The sequence below is a fragment of the Penicillium hordei genome (genome assembly GCF_028827395.1).
Source record: "Penicillium hordei strain IBT 12815 chromosome Unknown utg000003l_segment0_segment0, whole genome shotgun sequence".
Classification (NCBI taxonomy): domain Eukaryota; kingdom Fungi; phylum Ascomycota; class Eurotiomycetes; order Eurotiales; family Aspergillaceae; genus Penicillium; species Penicillium hordei.
This window is the reverse complement of record NW_026623144.1, coordinates 1,390,352-1,408,309: the sequence shown is the minus strand read 5'-3', so window position 1 is coordinate 1,408,309 and position 17,958 is coordinate 1,390,352. Positions and strand designations below refer to the sequence as shown.

Sequence of the window (17,958 nt, the reverse complement as noted above, 5' to 3'; positions counted from 1 at the left end):
CATTCATTGATATCCTGATCCTGTTTATGTAGTGGATTGCCTCTGTGATACTCATTTTGGCTTTTCTTTGTCGTTCTAGTTACCAAGGGCTTCGCTTTTTGTTTATTGAACAACTGAGCTCACCTTGGACGGCTCACCTAGTTGACTGATAATCTTGTGGCACTCTGTGGTCACTCATGTTTGTCAGTTGGCAACGGCTTGATCTCGATATCCCTACCATGTACTTGTTACATTCATGCTCGCAGCCCTAAATAGTAAGGAGAGACGTACGTTGTACTTTAAATCTGGAGGCTCCCCGCTATGTGCTGAGTCAGGATACGCTTATATAATAGCATCAGGGACAAAGTTTAATTCTGCCGGACATCACCGCTCATGTGAGAGCTGGGGCCTCGCCCAGTTTAGCTCTTTTTTTTTTCGCCATTTCCCCTCTAACAGGTTGAAATCGTCTGTGACGGTCTGCATATCACTGCAGCTTTTAACTTGCCCAATTTGTATGTAACATATCACAAGGCTCCAATATATTCCCTGCAATTGGTACATTAACCAACATAATCTCTTCCCTGATGTCAGACAGATTTTGATCCGTCGTGCCCCACCCTATCGCGGGCCCACAGAGAAAATCACTAATTACCAACCGAACTGGTCTTCAGCAAACATTTTGCACTTCCCCTCCCACTCGAGGTCACCAAGGCCAAAACAAAAACTCTTTCGCCAATATCCTTTAGCGAGAGATTACTTGTTCTTTATAGCCGAGTAATCAATCCCTGATCTCGGGCACCCATTGGGCTTCTGGGTGAGACTGTCCTACAGACAAACCCCGCCGATGTTCACGACTGTGGCCCTCCGCTACCTCGTGCTGATCTAAGTCGAACTTGTCTTCGCCTTCCATGAGCCCAACTGACCTTCTGCGATTCTTGTCCAAGCCCGCGAAGTAAGTGTGATTCCCCTTTTGTCTTTGGAGAGGCGCCGATTGCCAAAAGCAATCAAAGCCATTGGACCGGGATATCATGGTCAATGCCATGATCTCGAATACAGAAAATGAATTTCCATGTGTCGATCTTCTCTTGTAGCCTGTTTCTAACGACCATACTGCTCTAGGCCTCGATAACACGACCCCCGTCGTCACCAGCTCTTTCGTTTTCCAATACCTTTTTTTTCAAAGCAGAATTCTCGTCTGCTAGACCCGATACTTTGACGGGTATCGGTATCTTCCAGGACGAGGGTACCGACTGCTAGTCACCATTTCTCTTAGCATCTTCTTTTTGTCCTTCGCCTTCCGACCTCCTTAGCAGCCCTTCGGTCTGTTTGGAGATTATATTCGCCTGGTCTGACCAGTTAAATTTTTGTTTCAGGGCCTTCTCTTCTCAGACGGGCATCGCCCCCTTGTTCGTCTGGGCAAGTAGACAGTGCTTCTACAGCCTATCTTCATCGAAGTACATAGGGCGGTCCGACGTCACTGTTTCTACTTCGTTTAACACACACAAGTACAACAGCTCAAGCTACATCCGTCATCATGGTTTACGTCGGTATTCCAACGAACTACACTACCTCGCCATCCTCGTTTGCGGGGACGCCATCTCTGACAATCAACTACGAGGCCACTCAGGATCTCGACTCGACCAACGCCTTCGAAGGTCCTGAGAAGCTTCTCGAGGTATGGTTTGCGCCCTCTGCCGCCGAGCTAGGCGCCGCCGGTCCCGAAGGCCTTAAGAAAGTGCCTGGGGAAATCTGGAAGGATATGTTGGACCTGGTCAACTGCCAGGTGCTTTCCGTTATCTCCTCTGATGAGATGGACGCCTACCTTCTGTCCGAGTCTAGCATGTTTGTCTGGCCGCACAAGTTGATTCTCAAGACGTGCGGAACTACCACCTTGCTTTCGGGACTCCCCCGCATCTTGGAAATCGCTGCCTTGTTCGCAGGGTTCCCACGCGCCACGGCCCCTCCATCCCGGGGTATCACAGTGGCTGCGGCTCCCTACCGAGTCTTCTACAGCCGGAAGAACTTCTTGTTCCCTGACCGTCAGCGTGGCCCTCACCGCAGCTGGCGCGATGAAGTACGATCCATGGACAGGTTGTTCGTCAACGGCAGCGCCTACATGATCGGCAAGATGAATGGAGAACATTGGTATCTCTACCTTACCGAGCCTGGCACCGTGCTCACCCCACCAGCGAGTCCTAAGGAGGAGGTTAACTTCAACGAGACCGAAACCAAGGTCCTTGACTTCCCTGATGCCAATCCGCGCACTGACTGTGATGAGCACGATGAGACCCTCGAGGTTCTGATGACCGACCTTGACGAGGAAAACGCGAAGCAGTTCTACCTCGAAAATGCCACTGTTGTGGCCGAGAAGCACCACCGCAACTCGGAGAAAGACGATGGTACTGATCACCTCGACGTCTTCAGCAACACCTCCGACATGGATGAGGAGACTGGTGGCACCTTGCCGCCCGAGCTCACCACGGAGGGTCACGCTCTGGGCACTGTCGTCTCCGAGTCATGCGGCCTGTCGGACGTGTACTCCAAGAGCAAGTTCCCAGATGCTCGCATCGATGCGTACCTCTTCACTCCATGTGGCTTCTCTGCCAATGGCGTTGTGCCGGCTCCCGATGGCAACGCGCCGACCCACTACTTCACCGTGCATGTGACACCGGAGCCTCAGTGCTCGTACGCATCCTTCGAGACCAACGTCCCGCACTCTCAGAACGGCAAGGCTACTGCCGACATCATCCAGCAGGTTGTTGCGATCTTCAAGCCTGGCCGTTTCAGCATCACCTTGTTCGAGACTAAGCCAGCGTTGGATGAGCTCGAAGAGGCGAATGGGCAGCATGATGTGGCGCACGCTCAGCGCCAGGCTCTTCGCCGCAGCAACAAGATGGAGCACGTCGAAGGCTACCGTCGTGTCGACCGCATCGTCCATGACCTGAACGGTTATGATCTTGTGTTCCGTTACTACGAACGCAATGACTGGAAAGGGGGGGCACCGCGACTTGGAGAGAAGGGATTCTGAGGTGACTTGGTCCTTCAGTCATCTGCCATTCGCTATTCTCTCCTCGCGGGTGCGACCTTTCTATCCGTTTGGGTTTTTGTCACCTTGGCATTCAATATTTGCACAGTTCTCTTTATTTTGTCCATTTCTTGTGTCCACCCTTTTTCCTTACATAGTGCACAGCATCGCATGATTAAGCTGATCGACTCATTCTTTCAGCATTTGTTACAGTGGTTCAGTCGAGAAAGCTTGAATCATAGGTACATCGAGCTTCGATTATTCTCAGAATGTCGTCGTTCTGTCACTCCTTTGATCATACATCATACCTGGTTTCGAAGACTCATCTGCAGGGTCGATTCATGCATCTTGAACCACAATTATTATTTTCTGCATCATATTGGCTTCAGTGTAGAGTGTAAATATCTAGGGTTCCTAAACACGTACTCTGTACAGCAGCCAATATGAATAGGGCTATTGTTTGCCCAAAAAGGAAGGCGGTGAGATGCGTCCTTATCTCGAGTCTCCAAATTACTTCCAATCGATTGACTAGCTACCTTGACTGGAACTCCATCACCAAATCACATCGCGTTCTATGGTCATTTGAGAGGTTCATTACTATTGCTCGAAAAATACAAACTAGCGCTCATTCCTCATTACAATCCGAGGTTGATACCCGCCTTCCTCGCCCGGCGCAACAGCGCAGCGCGAAATCCTCGGTTCTCGAAAGAGCTTCAGCTTGCTCTCATACTCTATTGAGTAGACTGAGCATTATCGCAGTTGAATGTACTGAATACGAGTTTATCGAACCATCACACGCACAATACACCCCGCCCCTATTTAACCGCTACAACCTCTCAAAATGTCGTCACCACCACCATACCAATCATCACCCAATCCCCTCAAACGACCCTCCATCTCCTCCTCCGCCTCACAGCCACTTGGAAAGAAGCAGCGCATGCACCCACTCCGCCAGACCTCATTCCCGACCGGCATCGATGTGGGAGATCGCAGTTTCGGTGGTACCAGTGAAGCCGGGAGCGTGACAGGCAGTTTCACAGGGAGCCTGGGCGGAGCAAGCGCAGATGGAATCTTCTCTGGTGCTGCACGGGGAAAGAAACGAGGACGCAAGAGTAAAGCTGAGAAAGAGCGGGAACGGGAGCGTGAGGATGCGCTGAGCGCTAGAGCGGGAGATTCCACACGGTTCGGATCAGTCGATAACGAGGGTTCGGTTAGAGGTGGTCCTTCTGGCGGTGGAGGAGGTGGAGGAGGTGCTGATGAGGCGGATGATTATGACGAAGACGACGAGGCAGAGCTATTTGGGCAGCAAGAAGGAGCTACGGATACAGAGGCTGAGAAGAAGAACCTAGCGTACGTTTTCTCCTGCTATTCTGGTCATATTGGATGAAGCTAACTTTGGTTTTTGGACAGGATTCTGGTTGATGCTTTCAACCCCATGCAATCGGAGCGATACGATCTCTTCAAGCGAGCAAAGCTGCGCAAAGAAACACTCCGCCGTATCGTTAACCATGCCCTCTCACAATCCGTCCCAGCCAGCGTGGTGACGACTGTCAACGGTTTCACCAAGGTCTTCGCCGGTGAAGTGATTGAAATGGCGCGAACGGTCCAGGCCCAATGGGCCGAAGCACACGACCTCGCTGCGCGCGATGCGTTCGAGGCCGAAGAAGCCGCTGCCGAAGCCGCCGCCCAGGCGAAAGCTTCAGGTGTGACCGCAAACTCCAAACCCTCTACGCCGACCCCCGCAGGAACTCCGGTCCCTGGTTCGGCTTCCGCCTCTTTCAGCAACGGAGTTAAGAAAGAACCACTTGACTCTAACCGTACGCCTACACCCTCTATACCTCCTCATCAGAACTCCACACCATCCTCTTCTCACCCATCTCCCACTCCTCTCCGCCCCAAACGCGAGTTCCGTCCTCCCCCAAACCCACACCGTGGCCAGCTTCTACCATCACATCTGCGTGAAGCAGTACGGCGGACAAAGCGTGATGGCGAAGGTGGTGGAGTCGGTTACTCAGGATTGAGTCTGGAGAACCTGGGAGTTCGAGGCTCATTCACGTGGAACTCGGGAAGTGCAGGTGGGAGAAGACTTTTCCGATAATCACCCAATTGTTTTTCATTGCATACCGGCGGGCTTTTGTTTTACTTTCTTTTCATGTTTAATACACTATGATGGGCGATCTGGGCTTTGCGGGGAAATTGTCACGACAGACAGGGTCTGGTTTGGCTTTGATATGATTGTTCTCTTCTGCAACATACTATGTACTATCAACGGGGTTGAGATGCCCTTCATTGGGCCTTCATTCACTAGTATACTTGTAGATGGAACTCCCGGTCTTGAGATTAGAACATACTCGTACCCGTATCCAACCACACATGCCACTAGATTTGATACATCGAACCCGGAAACCCTCTTGGCAGGAGTGAAGAATGTCCGTGTCATTTACAACGCATCTACTTTATATGTACTCCGTGCGAGCAAGCATGATTCGTATTGGCTAATATCGTAAGGCTGCGTCTAGGGATAATTATATGCTCTATTCTCTCTCCGTGGTCTCTCGCTTCTGATCCCCTTTGTATCGAATCGCTATTTTCCAACCAGTCAAGTTCCACTCCATAAAATGCAACAGACATGCCAAGAACGGCCATGTCCTGGATGACGCTATTTGTAGAAGGTTAGTGTTTTTCGCAACTTCCATATTGCTGCCTATATAGCTAGATGGCCTGGTTGGGTACATTGGCATCTTCGGAATTAGGGCTATTCCCAATGTCATACAAAATACGGAGTAACGGAGTCAAGACGGTCTGGATGGCAATAGTAGAATATCCCGAAAACAGAAATTAGATACTTCGTAGATCATTCGACCCTGCAGAAAGCCGCGCAGCAAGGGCCGAGTGGCGTATTTATCCAATGCAATGTGGAACTCACATAGTCCATAGTGCACCTGCTTCTGAGGGAATATACGATTGGATCTGGACATAAGGGCTGCCACTTGCAGGGCCACGTCGACTTCGACTCCCCTTCCTTCTTGGCAGCCTCTTTCTTGATGTGATCGCCGGTTAGGGTCCCAGTGTCCATTGTCTAGTGTCTGTCGTGGATGTCTTTGTTTTGTTTTGTGTTTCCTTTTGACTATGAATAGTTCTTTGTATACTTTCATTTCCGGTTGAAGTGAGCTAGTCAACGCTCAATTTGTCTTTTGGTTTCATAGCCTGTGGTTCCCATTCGAATATTTACATCGTGGACTTCTTTTTATAATGCAATATCTCCAACCCTCTCATCTATATACCCGTTTAATAGATACAATACCCACGTCCTTGCCTTTACCTTGGTCGTCCAATGGAGCAGTGAACGGAGATCCCAGAAAGAGTGTTAAATGGATTGATGTATGTTTTTGGAAACAGACAGTGAATTTGATACAATCTAACATGATTCAACTTCTAGGGCCTCCGAGGAATCGCCTCATTCCTAGTAGTCCTCACCCATCTCGCCCGAGCCTGGGACTACGGTCTATTCTCACCACGCGACAACGAAAAAGCCACCCCACGAATCCTCCAATGGCCCATCCTCCGCATCCCCTGGCAAGGCCGCCTAGGCGTAACAATCTTCGCCTTCCTAACCGGCTACGTCTGCGCGCTCAAACCACTCAAGCTGTCACGAGCAGGTGATACAACAGGGGCATTCGAAACAATAGCAAAGAGTGCCTTTCGTCGACCGCCACGACTCATCTTCCCCGCAACGATTGCGCTGTTCATTTCGTGGACTGTCGCGCAATTCGGCGGCTTTATAGTTGCCAATAGGTCGGATTGCTGGTGGTGTCGATATGCGGCACCGGATCTGGCGGATTCGTTTTGGAAGGAACTTATTCGTCTGCCAATGAATTTCTTGTCGACTTGGACAACCGGATACATGGCGTACGATGATCACCAGTGGGCGCTGCTACCGCTGCTTTGGTCGTCTATGTTGGTTTTTCTGGTGCTTTCTGCGACTATGTTCGTCAAGTTTCGGTATAGGGCTGTGGTCTATATTGGAATGTTGTTGTATTTCCATCAGAATGCGGGGAAGGATCTAGGTGAGTGTTGCTCGTGGACGATACAACATATGAGCTTCGATCTTGGGATCTAGTGCTTGAAGCACAAAATAACCCGTTGCTAATGCCGATTCTATAGAAACCTTCCAAATGCAAGCCATCTACGGCATGCTCCTCTGTGACTTCTCCTACCACACAGCCCTCAAAGACTGGATAGAAAAACACCCGCGAGGAAGGAAGATGCTTACTATCCCACTCACGATTTTCGCGTCACTCCTCGCTTCATACCCCGGTGAACATCCCGAATGGGCCGGTTGGTCTAACGTGATGCTCAAAGCAAGCCACTACATATTCCCGCCAGGCGTCAACGTCGGGAAACGCTATACCGCACTCGCAATTGACATGATCATCCTGGCGATCTTTTTCTCCCCTTCGACAAAAGACTTCCTCTCCAGCAGACTCCTCCTCTGGCTCGGCAAGCAGAGTTTCGCTGTTTACCTCATCCACGGAACCATGCTGCGCGTTGTGCTCTGTTGGATGCTGTATGGTATCAGTGGTCAGCCGTGGCAGGGTCCTGAGCCATTGACTGACGACAAGCGCGATGACTGGTTGCGTATCCGGCCGCCGTGGGTCGTTGGTATTAGTATTCCGGTCTGGATTGGGCTTGTTTATTTCCTTGCGACGCTGTGGACGACGTATGTGGATACCTTCTGTGCTTCTTTGACTCAGAAGCTGGAGAAGGCTGTGTTTGTTGAGGATGAGAAGACTCCGCTGCCTTTGCAATCGACCCCTATGCATACGACTTGATATTCTTGGGTTTTTTTATACGTGCTACGTGTTGATACTATAGATTTGATTGGGTCGACCTAAGCGTTTGGTGTTGTATGATCTAGTAAGACTTGCTTTTCTTCGACATGGCTGGCCCATGGCCATGGATGTAAATATGGCTTGTTCCGGTCCTTCTTTTTCCTGGCTCTTCGAGTCTTTGGTCAATGCGATAGCAAGATGAGTGATGCAAGCTTCAATTCTATAGAAGTGTACATAGCCAAAATGGAGATTGTGGTCGAACTAAATTCTACTCTTCAAATCACAAAACGATAATGCAAATGCCACTGCGCCATATTTTACAGTTTGTATAAACACACGCCGGTCAAGCACGGCGAGAGCCACGTCGCCCGTTAGGTTTGCGAGCAGCCGCCTGGCTATTCTTCAAAGACTTGCTCGCCTTGGTTCTTTCGTTCTCCAGGGTTTGCATGTGCTCCTTGCGACGAGCTTCGTTACGCTCTCTCCGCATGAGCTCATCCTCGTCCTTTCGCTGTTGCTCGTATTCATCTGCGCGCTTCTTGTGATCCTTGGCAATACGTTGCTCGACTGTTGAAGTGCCCATGGTTTCTGAGACAGATTTAGACAAGCTGGATCCGGCTTTCCCGAACTTCTGGTAGATGCGGTCAATGAAGCTGATCTTCACATCTTCCTGTACAGGTGACCCGGGGACTTCAGTGCGTGCTTTCTCTTGCGCAGCTTTTTCCTTCTCAAGTCGCTCCAGCAGTTGGCGAAGGCCCTTGCTTTGGGTGTTTTGGGTGACTGCCGAGTACTTCGGTCCATTGGATGGCTTCTGAGCGATTGACATGGACATCCATGTCCGGAAGACGTTCGAGTTGATCAGGTAAGTTTGACCCAGGCCGAAAAGACCGGTTGCCACAAAGTAGAACTGTAGAGCACTCGGCATGAATGACATGAAGGCAAAAGACATGACGGGGAAACCATATATGATGTATTTTCCCGCTTCAGTTTGCATCATGGGCATTTGGCCGGATTCACCACCCCTCTGTTGTCTTGGGTTAGTATCGCGGCTACATTAAACGACATGAGGCCAAAACTTACCCTCAGAGATAGACACAGCGTGCCCGCAGCAATCATGGGCAAGATGTAAGTGGGATCAGCAATAGTCAGGTCCTTAATCCATCCCGCTGATTCCGCGGCCAGGGCCGGCACAGGCAACGAAGTCATGGCTCGCACGACTCGGAAACATCCGAAACCAAGTGGAATTTGCAACATGGGAAGAATGGACTTCCAAGTCTTAATTCCGTGAGCAGCATTGATCTCCTTGAGCTGGGCCCTTACAATCTGGGCTTCTTGCTGGTTCCCTTCAGTCGAGGCAGCGACCATTCTTTGTCGGAGAGGGTCGGTCTTAGGTTTGGCGTTGGTCATTCTTGCTGCGTTCTCGGATGCGCCAATGACAGGCTTCAGCATTGCAACACGAGTCAGAAGACCGACAGCCACGATACTAGCCCACCATGGCATACCGGTCCAGATGTGAGTGTGCTCGATAAGCCATTGCATCGTCGACGAAAAGCCCCAACCAAAGTCCAGCCCAAGCTCCTTAAGATATCCAATGCTCTCCGGAATCGTGGTAATATCGTGTATGTTTACCGCATTCTTCAATGTGCCGTCGAAAGCGAATTCGGGGAGTGTTGATTCGGAGGAGGTGGAGTTAAATCGGACTGCGGCCGGGCCGATAACAGCTGGTGTCATGCGCCATGGAGCACTTCCGGATAGTGCTGACTTCAATTGGCCGCGCTGGCTAGGGAACCTCAGGCTTTGTGACCGCAAGGTGGATATCTACAAAGCCAAGTCAATTTCGATGTTTTTGCAAAGTCCGAGGCAACGGGAGAACAGACAGATCGAGAGGAGCGGGACATGGCGGTCATCCTCTGACTTGCAAGGGTAGCGGCTGCGCCGGACCCTTTCAGGCCAACATGTCCCATCATTGTGGTTTGAGATAATTAAAGATGGGGAGATAACCAACTACGGAAGAGTTGTTCTTCTACCTTTCGGCGCGACTTTTTCTGCCCGGGCGGTAACTACCCCCGGATCACGGGTACGGGTCAGGCACGGAGACTCGAATATGGGAATATGGAAATAATGATATTCCCGAGGTCATGGACTTGGATATTCTAATATAACAAAAGCTGATTGCAGAATGTAAATCCTAATTCGCCAAACGCCAACCCCCTAAGTCAACAAGTCTATGTACAGCCACTAAATTCAGGTGTGCACAGAAAGCCAGGTATCGATCCCAAATCACATATGCTTCGGCTTTTGTCTCCCGCGTTAAATGCAGTCATCCTTGAACGAATCCAAAGACAGAAGAAACATCAATCACTTATTCCAAAGAAGCAGTATCCCTCAGTCCAGGACGTCTTCGCTCCGAAGGAAGCTCCCGCATCTCAACACCCGGGCCCACTGCATGTGAGCGGCGGTGGTTAGGGAAGATCTATATAACAAAAAGCAGCGAATCAGTCATCAGGATCGAAGTAAGCTCATATAAAATTCCACATACCTTAGTGTTAGACCATCCAAGTCGGAAAGCAGCCTCGTGTGCGAACAACTCTCCAAAGCCGAGCATGAGGCCATTAACGAAAGGGAGGAAGAGGTTGATGGCTGCTCCGCGCAGAAGACCCCAAACACTAGGCGGCTTGTATAGCATCATGAGTGAGCTTGCGGTTGATGGGACCGAGGAAGACATCTCATGGTTCGCGGAGTAGTTCTCTGAGTCGGAGGGGACGGTCATAGCAGAGTCGTAGAGCTCGGCGGGCAAGGCGGAGGCGGCGTCGGAGGCCATTATTAGGATTGGAGAAGACCGAGTAGTTGTGTTGTATCTTTAAATAGCGGAGTCGGAGTTGGTGTTGACCCTTGATCTTGAAAAAAAGGTAAAGTAAAAGAGGCCAAAGTTGATACGATGGGCCCGATGAGCTCGCCGGGGCATCATGCGGATTATGTCAGCATATCGTATCCATCCATGGTCAGTCCGAGGTCTATTGGATTTGTGAATAGCGTCCTTGTTTACTCTAGGAAATTTCAATCTTCATCCAAGCGAATTTTAATGGAGCAGCGCATCTGTAACTTAAAAAGCCCTTCCCCCAGAAATTCCGAAGAAAGGTAAACTCATTATTATATGAATTCTACTATATCCATGGATATCCATAGATATGATTTTGTATTGGATTAATATTCTGGAAATAAATAGTATTGATCAATTTTGTTATATACTGATTCGAGAGATCATTTTGGCATGTTAATTTTTTTTTTTTTTCAACTCCAGTCACAGAGAATATGAACAAGAACTCAGAATAAATAGGAAAAAAAACCTGGCGAAAAAGAAAGATTCGTAAATATAGACTAGAAATTCTAACCAACCCAGCGTCTGGCGCTGTAGAATACACGTCCCCAAGGGCCAATATCGCCCCAGGACTCGGCGTTCGGAGGCAACCAGCTGGCAATTCCGTTCATGACAGTACGCTCAGGGTGAGGCATGATAGCAAGGACACGACCGTCGGGGCTGCGCACACCGGCAATACCCTCGGGACTGCCGTTAGGGTTGAAGGGGTACTTCATGGTGGGCTTGAGGGAGGCGTTGTCGACGAATCGGACGGGGGCAAGACCCTCGCGAACGAAGCCGGAAGCAGAGATGCCCTGGGAGTTGGCGAAGGAGGCACGACCCTCGCCGTGAGCAACAACAATAGGGAGCGAAGTGCCGTCCATGCCGTGGAAGAAGACGCTGGGGCGGGATGGGTCGGGGTCGGAGATGCGGGCCATGCAGACACGGCCTTCGTACTGCTCGCTGGTGTTACGCTCGAAGCTGGGCCAGTAACCCGCACCAGGAATTAAATCCTTGACACGAGACAGGAACTGACAGCCGTTGCAGACACCCAGAGCGAAAGTGTCCGGGCGCTCGAAGAATTCCTGGAATTCCTTGCGAGTGTTCTCGTGCAGGAGAACGGACTTGGCCCAACCCTGACCGGCACCCAAGACGTCACCGTACGAGAAACCACCACAGGCAGCGAGACCAGCGAAGGTGGAGAGAGACACACGGCCAGAAAGAATGTCGGTCATGTGAACATCGACGGCGGAGAAACCAGCGGTGTTGAAGGCAAAGGCCATCTCAGCTTGACTGTTGACACCCTGCTCACGAAGGATGGCAACGCGAGGCTTGTTGGCGAAGGGGGAGTATTGGGAAAGGCTAGTCATCATGGGCAAGCCCTTGTCCTTGGGGTCGAAGGTAGGGTTCCAAGAGAGACCGGGGTTGGTATCGTCAAGGATGTTGGCATACTCCTGATCCGCGCAGTCCGCGTTGTCACGGATCTTCTGCATGTGGTAGGAGGTCTTGGCCCAGATCTGCTGGAGGCTAGAACGGGTGTTGCGGTAAACCAGAGAGGCCTTGTGGTAGATGACAAGGTCCTGCTTGGGCTGTTGAGCCACACGTCCAATCTTGTGGATCAGGCCTGGAGGAGGACCGCAAGTGGCGAAGCATGAGCGGAACTGGATCTCGTGCTCCTTGCGGACCTGGAAGACAGCACCAAGCTCTTCAGTGAAAAGAGATTCAATGACATCCTTAGTGTTGAAAGAGGCACAGATGTTATCGAGCATGATCTCAACACCGCAACGACCGGCGAACATCATCTCAACAAGAGTAGTCAGAAGACCACCATCGGAGCGATCGTGGTAAGCCAAAACAATTCCGGCCTCTTGAAGCTGCTGGGTAGCATCGAAGAAGTCCCGGAAGAGATCAACGTCGCGAATGTCAGGGCACTCGGAACCGACTTCGTTGAAGACCTGGGCAAGAGCCGATCCGCCAAGAGTCTTGCGACCGAACGAAAGATCAACAAACATGAGAACAGTCTCTCCAACTTCTTCGAAGCTGCGAAGAGCCGGGGTCCAGGTCTTTGTGAAATCGCCAACCGGCGCAAAGGCAGAGATCACACAGGACATTGGGGCAGTAACCTCCTTAGCCTCATTCGAGGTCTCATCCTTCCACTTCATCTTCATGGACATAGAGTCCTTGCCGACGGGAATGCTGATACCAAGCTTAGGGCACAGGTCCAGACCGACAGCCTCCACGGCTTCATAGATAGCAGCACCCTCGCCAGGGTGGCTACCGGCAGACATCCAGTTGGCAGAGAGCTTCACTTGGCTGAGACGATCCACAAGATCAGAAGCAGCCAAGTTCATAAGAGACTCAGCAACAGCCATCCGAGCAGACGAACACGAGGAGATGAGAGCCAGGGTAGGCCTTTCACCCATGGCGAAGGCTTCACCGGTCTTCATGCCCTGGGCTAAGGAAGTGGCAGTAACCGAGACATCTGACACGGGTGTCTGCCACTTGCCAACCATCTGGTCACGAGCTGTCAGGCCGCCGACAGTGCGGTCGCCGATAGTGATCAGGAAAGACTTGGAGCCAACTGCAGGCAAAGACAGCACTCTCTTGATAGCCTCATCGACAATCTCCGTCTTCGAGGTGAGAGAGGGAAGATATTTGCTGAGGCTGGAGTCCACGGCGGGCAGCTTCAGCTTCCGCGAGTCGACAGTTCGGGTCATGCGAGGAGTCTTTCCGAAAAGCACAGACAAAGGAAGGTCAATGGGGGCTGGGTACTCCTTGGACTCTCGGTCAAGGAGAATGAGTCTCTTTTCTTCCTCGGACGAACCGCCGCCACGACCGACAACGGAGAAGCCACAACGCTCACGGTTAGCGATAGCAGTGAACTTGTTCATGCTCTCCTCACCGACGGCCATGACGTAGCGCTCTTGGGCTTCACAGCACCAAATTTGCATGGGGCTCATGCTACGGTCGGTGTTATCAATTTCACGAAGCTCGAACGTAGCTCCCAAGCCCGAGTCGTGGATCAACTCGGGAAGGGCGTTGGACAAGCCACCGGCACCAACATCGTGGATGAACTTGATGGGGTTATTGTCTCCCATGGCTACACAGGCGTTGATAACCTCTTGGGCTCTCCGTTGGACTTCAGCATTACCTCTCTGGACACTGGCAAAGTCAAGCTCGGCGGATCCTTCACCGGAAGCGATACTGGAGGCAGCACCACCTCCCAGACCAATAAGCATAGCGGGACCTCCAAGGACGACAAGGAAAGCACCGGGCTTGACAACGTCTGGGTGCTTGATGGCGTGTTGAGGGCGAACGGTTCCAACACCACCAGCGATCATGATGGGCTTGTGGTATCCTCGAACTTCCTTTTCACCATTGCCCACGTCAATCTCGGTGAGCAGAGTGCGGAAGTATCCACCAATGCAGGGACGGCCGAACTCGTTGTTGAAAGCAGCACTGCCAATGGGTGCCTCCAGCATGATATCCAAGCTGCTGGCAATGTGGTTTGGCTTGCCGACATCGAGTTCCCATGGCTGCTTCAAGTCAGGAATCAAGAGGTCTGACACACAGTAGCCAGCGAGACCGGCCTTAGGGCGCGAGCCACGGCCGACGGCACCCTCATCACGGATTTCACCGCCGGATCCCGTAGCCGCACCAGGGTAAGGTGAAACGGCAGTGGGGTGGTTATGGGTTTCAACCTTGGCCAGGAAGTGCACAACTTCCTTGGTGTGCATCCACTGTCCGGTTGTCGGATCGGGGGCCCAGAACGCGGCCTCGGGGCCCTCCAGCACAGCGGCATTGTCACTGTAGGCACTGACGGTGTGCTCGGGATTCTTCTTGTGTGTGTTGCGGATCATGGCAAACAGACTGTTTGGCATGGGCTTGCCATCAATCACCCAGGAGGCGTTGAACTGCTTGTGTCGGCAATGCTCCGAGTTGACCTGAGCGAACATGAAGAGCTCGACATCAGTAGGGTCACGGGCAATTGCGCCATTCGGGCCGTAGGCCTCAGCAAGATAATCGATTTCTGAATCATCAAGTGCCAAGCCGAGCTCCGTGTTTGCCTCTTGGAGGATCTCCTTGGGGGACTTGGTACCGTCCTGGAGGGAGATGGTCTTGAGGGGCTGGGGAGCGTGCTCGGAGAACATAAGGCTCAGCTCGGGCTCATCCTTGCCAATAATCTGAGTCATCCGATCATGAAGAGTATCCATGTACTCCGGCTTGTAGTCCTCCGCACTGTTACGAAGACACGAAATCTTCATACCCCGTTCGATCCGCTTGACGTACTTCTGCAAGCCGCAGACGTGGGAAATGCCCGTTGCCTGGGAGCTCCATGGCGAGACGGTACCGGTCCGTGGGAAAACGTAGAAGGTATCGAATTGACCGTCGGTGGATTCGAAAGTAGGAGGGATGTCTGTGATGTCGCCGTACTGAAGCAATTGTTCGAGTACCGCACGCTGGGGCTCATCCAAGGGTTGGGTGGTATGCACATAGTGAATCCACTGGGCTCGGACATCCTGGACACCGATGCTAGTAGCAATAGCATGTCCTCGGGAGCGGGAAAAGGCAACGGAGCCCGGGATGGCCAGATAAGTATCGGTAGAAGTCATCGTGAAGCAGATCGGGGATTCTCCCAATGAGTCAAGTATGACACAGGAGATAAGAATTGATTCTCCTGGTATCGAAGGAGATTGAGTGGCTCGAGTGCCTCTCTCAAGTGGGCTTGAGAAGATCGCTAGAAGAGGCCGGCGATGACTCTATCGCCGCTTTTTTTTTTGGTAAGAGAAATGAGTTTCCCCCGCCCTAAGCCTGTTGCGGCTTATCTGGTTGAGTCATGTGCTGATAACAGATTTAAAGTTTGACAACAAATTCTTCATTTCTTCGATTTTCATATACAATAGTGTATTGACATGTCTTGCTAAAAGAATTTCAATATATAAAATGTGACAATTACTAGGCTCTCTCAGGCCATCTAATAACATCCAAAGGAGAGCGGAGAGGTCAAATAGAGGACGTTGTGGGGCATTAAATTAACAACATCGGCCCGGGGGATCCCCTCAGTATAATAATCAGTACATGGGATTCACCACAACAGTGGGATGTTTTTGGCCTCTGGGAACCCCCAATCTATTTGATAAGAAGAAACATTCATGGTATTTTTTTTTAAAAAAAAGCTCCCCATGAATTGCATCGCAAACGAACGGAGAAACATACACATGATTATCTGAATACAAGGTAGAAGGACCCATCGTGATTTCATATATCAACCTTGGAATGTTTCGCATCACATCCTAATACTTGGGCCGAATAAACCTCGTATAAAAGGTTTCGAAATACCCACTTATTAACGGTAAATGTGAGCTCCCCGCCGAAGAGTATCTCGGGTGATGCGAATGAAGCTGGCGTGAAAAGCCGAATATGACACTCCTGGTGATAGAAGACAGCTCTGATGGCGATGATAATGATTTGGTCTATAGGTAGGTGATATTCTAGCTCTATTATATCACAGGTGCCAACCATATAGTAGAGAAAATTATCCCCATTTGGTGAAACCTAAGCGAATTACTTGATACTTGATAGGTTGCCCCAAACAAGACTAAATAGAGTCCAGTCATCAAATGAGAGAACATTGGAGAGTATATTAGATGTGTAATGACCTATTTTAAATTTGGGCATTGCCCACAGACGCCTAAGTAAGGCGAAGACTCTATGTGCAATGCTTAAGACGTGAAGATATCCCAAGAGTCCTGCAATCTGAGCACCAATAGTTCAAGGCCACTTTAATGGAAGCAATTCGGTTTTCTTTATGAGCCGCCTTCAGGTATAGGTGTTAAAACGCACAAACGCACAAACGCACAAACCCCGGCCGCTGGGCCCCCCAATTATGAAATGGTCGAGAAGCTGAATTTCCCAGTCATCTTTCGTAATATCAAAGTTACTTACAGTCAATAGGGATATCATCAGACAAGAACCTTAAAGAGACATATTTGTTCACTAAGTTTTAAGTCATTCCTGTCGAGCTAGACAGTGGCAAAGCTTCCGGTTTCCAAGGGTGAAAGGGCTTACACAAGATGCCAGCGTAACCAATACCAAATTATGCAGGTTCAAGTTTATCCCGGAGTCTCGATTCGCCGCCATGATATTTTTGGTGTCCCAGACACTTGTATGATATCCGTGCCTTTCGACTCACCCTGGCCGTGACGTGAGTTGAAAACGTATGGACGGAGTATATTCTCTCTTCTAAAGATGTTTTATATGTGCTATATATACCGGACTCTCTTCTTAACATTTTTGCTCTTGTTTTGTTAACCACAATTCTCAATAGAACAAAATACACTAAATAGTAGGAGGGTATCTAGCGTGTGTAATTCAGACATGGTACTTCGTACTACTAGTACAGAGCACATGAGATTGCAAAGAACCACACGCTCATTTCATCATGGAGATAGGGGTAAGATCTACCTCAAGAGGTATGGGGTATTCCCCAATCAATGATAATTGAACATTCCAAACAAACTCGAAAGCACCTGTTTCCACTAATTATGGGGCAAGGGGCATAGGATTTGAACGTTTGTATCTTTGATGTGGACAATACCTACAAAAGATACCTAGCCTCATAGATGCATCAGACGTGACGCTAGTGGTGGGCTTTTTAGCCCAGTTCTGATACAAGATTCTAGAACAAAAAACAAAAAAGTTGTGGCGAATCGAAATCCGCCTTGTATGAGGTTTAGTTTCCAATAAGGAAATCCCACTTTTAGTTTCCGGATTTGGTAGTATGTTCCGATCTATACAAGGTCGAGGGGAGAGCAAAAAGAGAATCTTATTGACCAATTGTGGCCCAGAAACCGTGTCACCGAGATAGACTTTTATGTTATGGATATTCATGCGACACTGTAATATCCTCTGAACCGAGCTAATTTAGACCGGTTCAATGTTGTTTCTGAGGTGGTCTCTTCGCCAGCAGATACACAACTATTAGATACACACGTTTTCAATGTCTTTTAGTTGATTTGTTTGACTTAACCTGCAATACCAACATATAAGACGACTTTCATCGCGTAATTTTACCTCTGTAAATTCGGCTTCTATTGCTATCTCCTTGGTTGAGCTTTCTACGACACGTGGTGGTCACAGCAATATCCACTTTTGTGTGATGCCCAGCTGGAGCTCGGGAAGGTACACTTAGAACAAGATAAGAAGTACTCCGTATACAACAGAAAATTCTCAGGCTAAAACGTACTCGGGTGTTCCTACTCATTAAC

General features: G+C 50.1%; 7 protein-coding genes across 7 annotated transcripts; 3 read left to right on the top strand and 4 right to left on the bottom strand.

The window, feature by feature from the left end:
- Positions 1-757: 757 nt before the first annotated feature.
- N7537_005777 (uncharacterized protein) lies at positions 758-1,021 on the bottom strand (the record flags this gene model as incomplete). The annotated part of the gene is made up of 1 exon (XM_056896834.1): positions 758-1,021. The coding sequence occupies one exon, from the start codon at positions 1,019-1,021 to the stop codon at positions 758-760; it is 264 nt and encodes an 87-aa protein (XP_056752619.1).
- A 492-nt stretch (positions 1,022-1,513) lies between these two features.
- N7537_005776 (adenosylmethionine decarboxylase SPE2) lies at positions 1,514-3,007 on the top strand (the record flags this gene model as incomplete). Its single annotated transcript, XM_056896833.1, has 1 exon — positions 1,514-3,007. One exon carries the CDS (start codon positions 1,514-1,516, stop codon positions 3,005-3,007), a length of 1,494 nt encoding a protein of 497 aa, XP_056752618.1.
- Positions 3,008-3,845: 838 nt separating this feature from the next.
- On the top strand, positions 3,846-5,102 carry N7537_005775 (transcription initiation factor TFIID subunit 11 family protein; the record flags this gene model as incomplete). The annotated part of the gene is made up of 2 exons (XM_056896832.1): positions 3,846-4,354; positions 4,415-5,102. The coding sequence occupies 2 exons, from the start codon at positions 3,846-3,848 to the stop codon at positions 5,100-5,102; spliced, it is 1,197 nt and encodes a 398-aa protein (XP_056752617.1).
- A 1,154-nt stretch (positions 5,103-6,256) lies between these two features.
- On the top strand, positions 6,257-7,836 carry N7537_005774 (acyltransferase family protein; the record flags this gene model as incomplete). The annotated part of the gene is made up of 3 exons (XM_056896831.1): positions 6,257-6,385; positions 6,444-7,071; positions 7,169-7,836. The coding sequence occupies 3 exons, from the start codon at positions 6,257-6,259 to the stop codon at positions 7,834-7,836; spliced, it is 1,425 nt and encodes a 474-aa protein (XP_056752616.1).
- Positions 7,837-8,179: 343 nt separating this feature from the next.
- Positions 8,180-9,851, bottom strand: N7537_005773 (membrane insertase OXA1; the record flags this gene model as incomplete). The annotated part of the gene is made up of 3 exons (XM_056896830.1): positions 9,711-9,851; positions 8,914-9,651; positions 8,180-8,857 (listed from the first exon to the last, which is right to left on the bottom strand). The coding sequence occupies exons 1-3, from the start codon at positions 9,798-9,800 to the stop codon at positions 8,180-8,182; spliced, it is 1,506 nt and encodes a 501-aa protein (XP_056752615.1). The 5' UTR covers positions 9,801-9,851.
- Positions 9,852-10,160: 309 nt separating this feature from the next.
- On the bottom strand, positions 10,161-10,654 carry N7537_005772 (TOM13-domain-containing protein; the record flags this gene model as incomplete). The annotated part of the gene is made up of 2 exons (XM_056896829.1): positions 10,161-10,306; positions 10,373-10,654. 2 exons carry the CDS (start codon positions 10,652-10,654, stop codon positions 10,196-10,198), a joined length of 393 nt encoding a protein of 130 aa, XP_056752614.1. The 3' UTR covers positions 10,161-10,195.
- Positions 10,655-11,220: 566 nt separating this feature from the next.
- N7537_005771 (phosphoribosylformylglycinamidine synthase) lies at positions 11,221-15,303 on the bottom strand (the record flags this gene model as incomplete). The annotated part of the gene is made up of 1 exon (XM_056896828.1): positions 11,221-15,303. One exon carries the CDS (start codon positions 15,301-15,303, stop codon positions 11,221-11,223), a length of 4,083 nt encoding a protein of 1,360 aa, XP_056752613.1.
- Between the last annotated feature and the right edge of the window lie 2,655 nt (positions 15,304-17,958).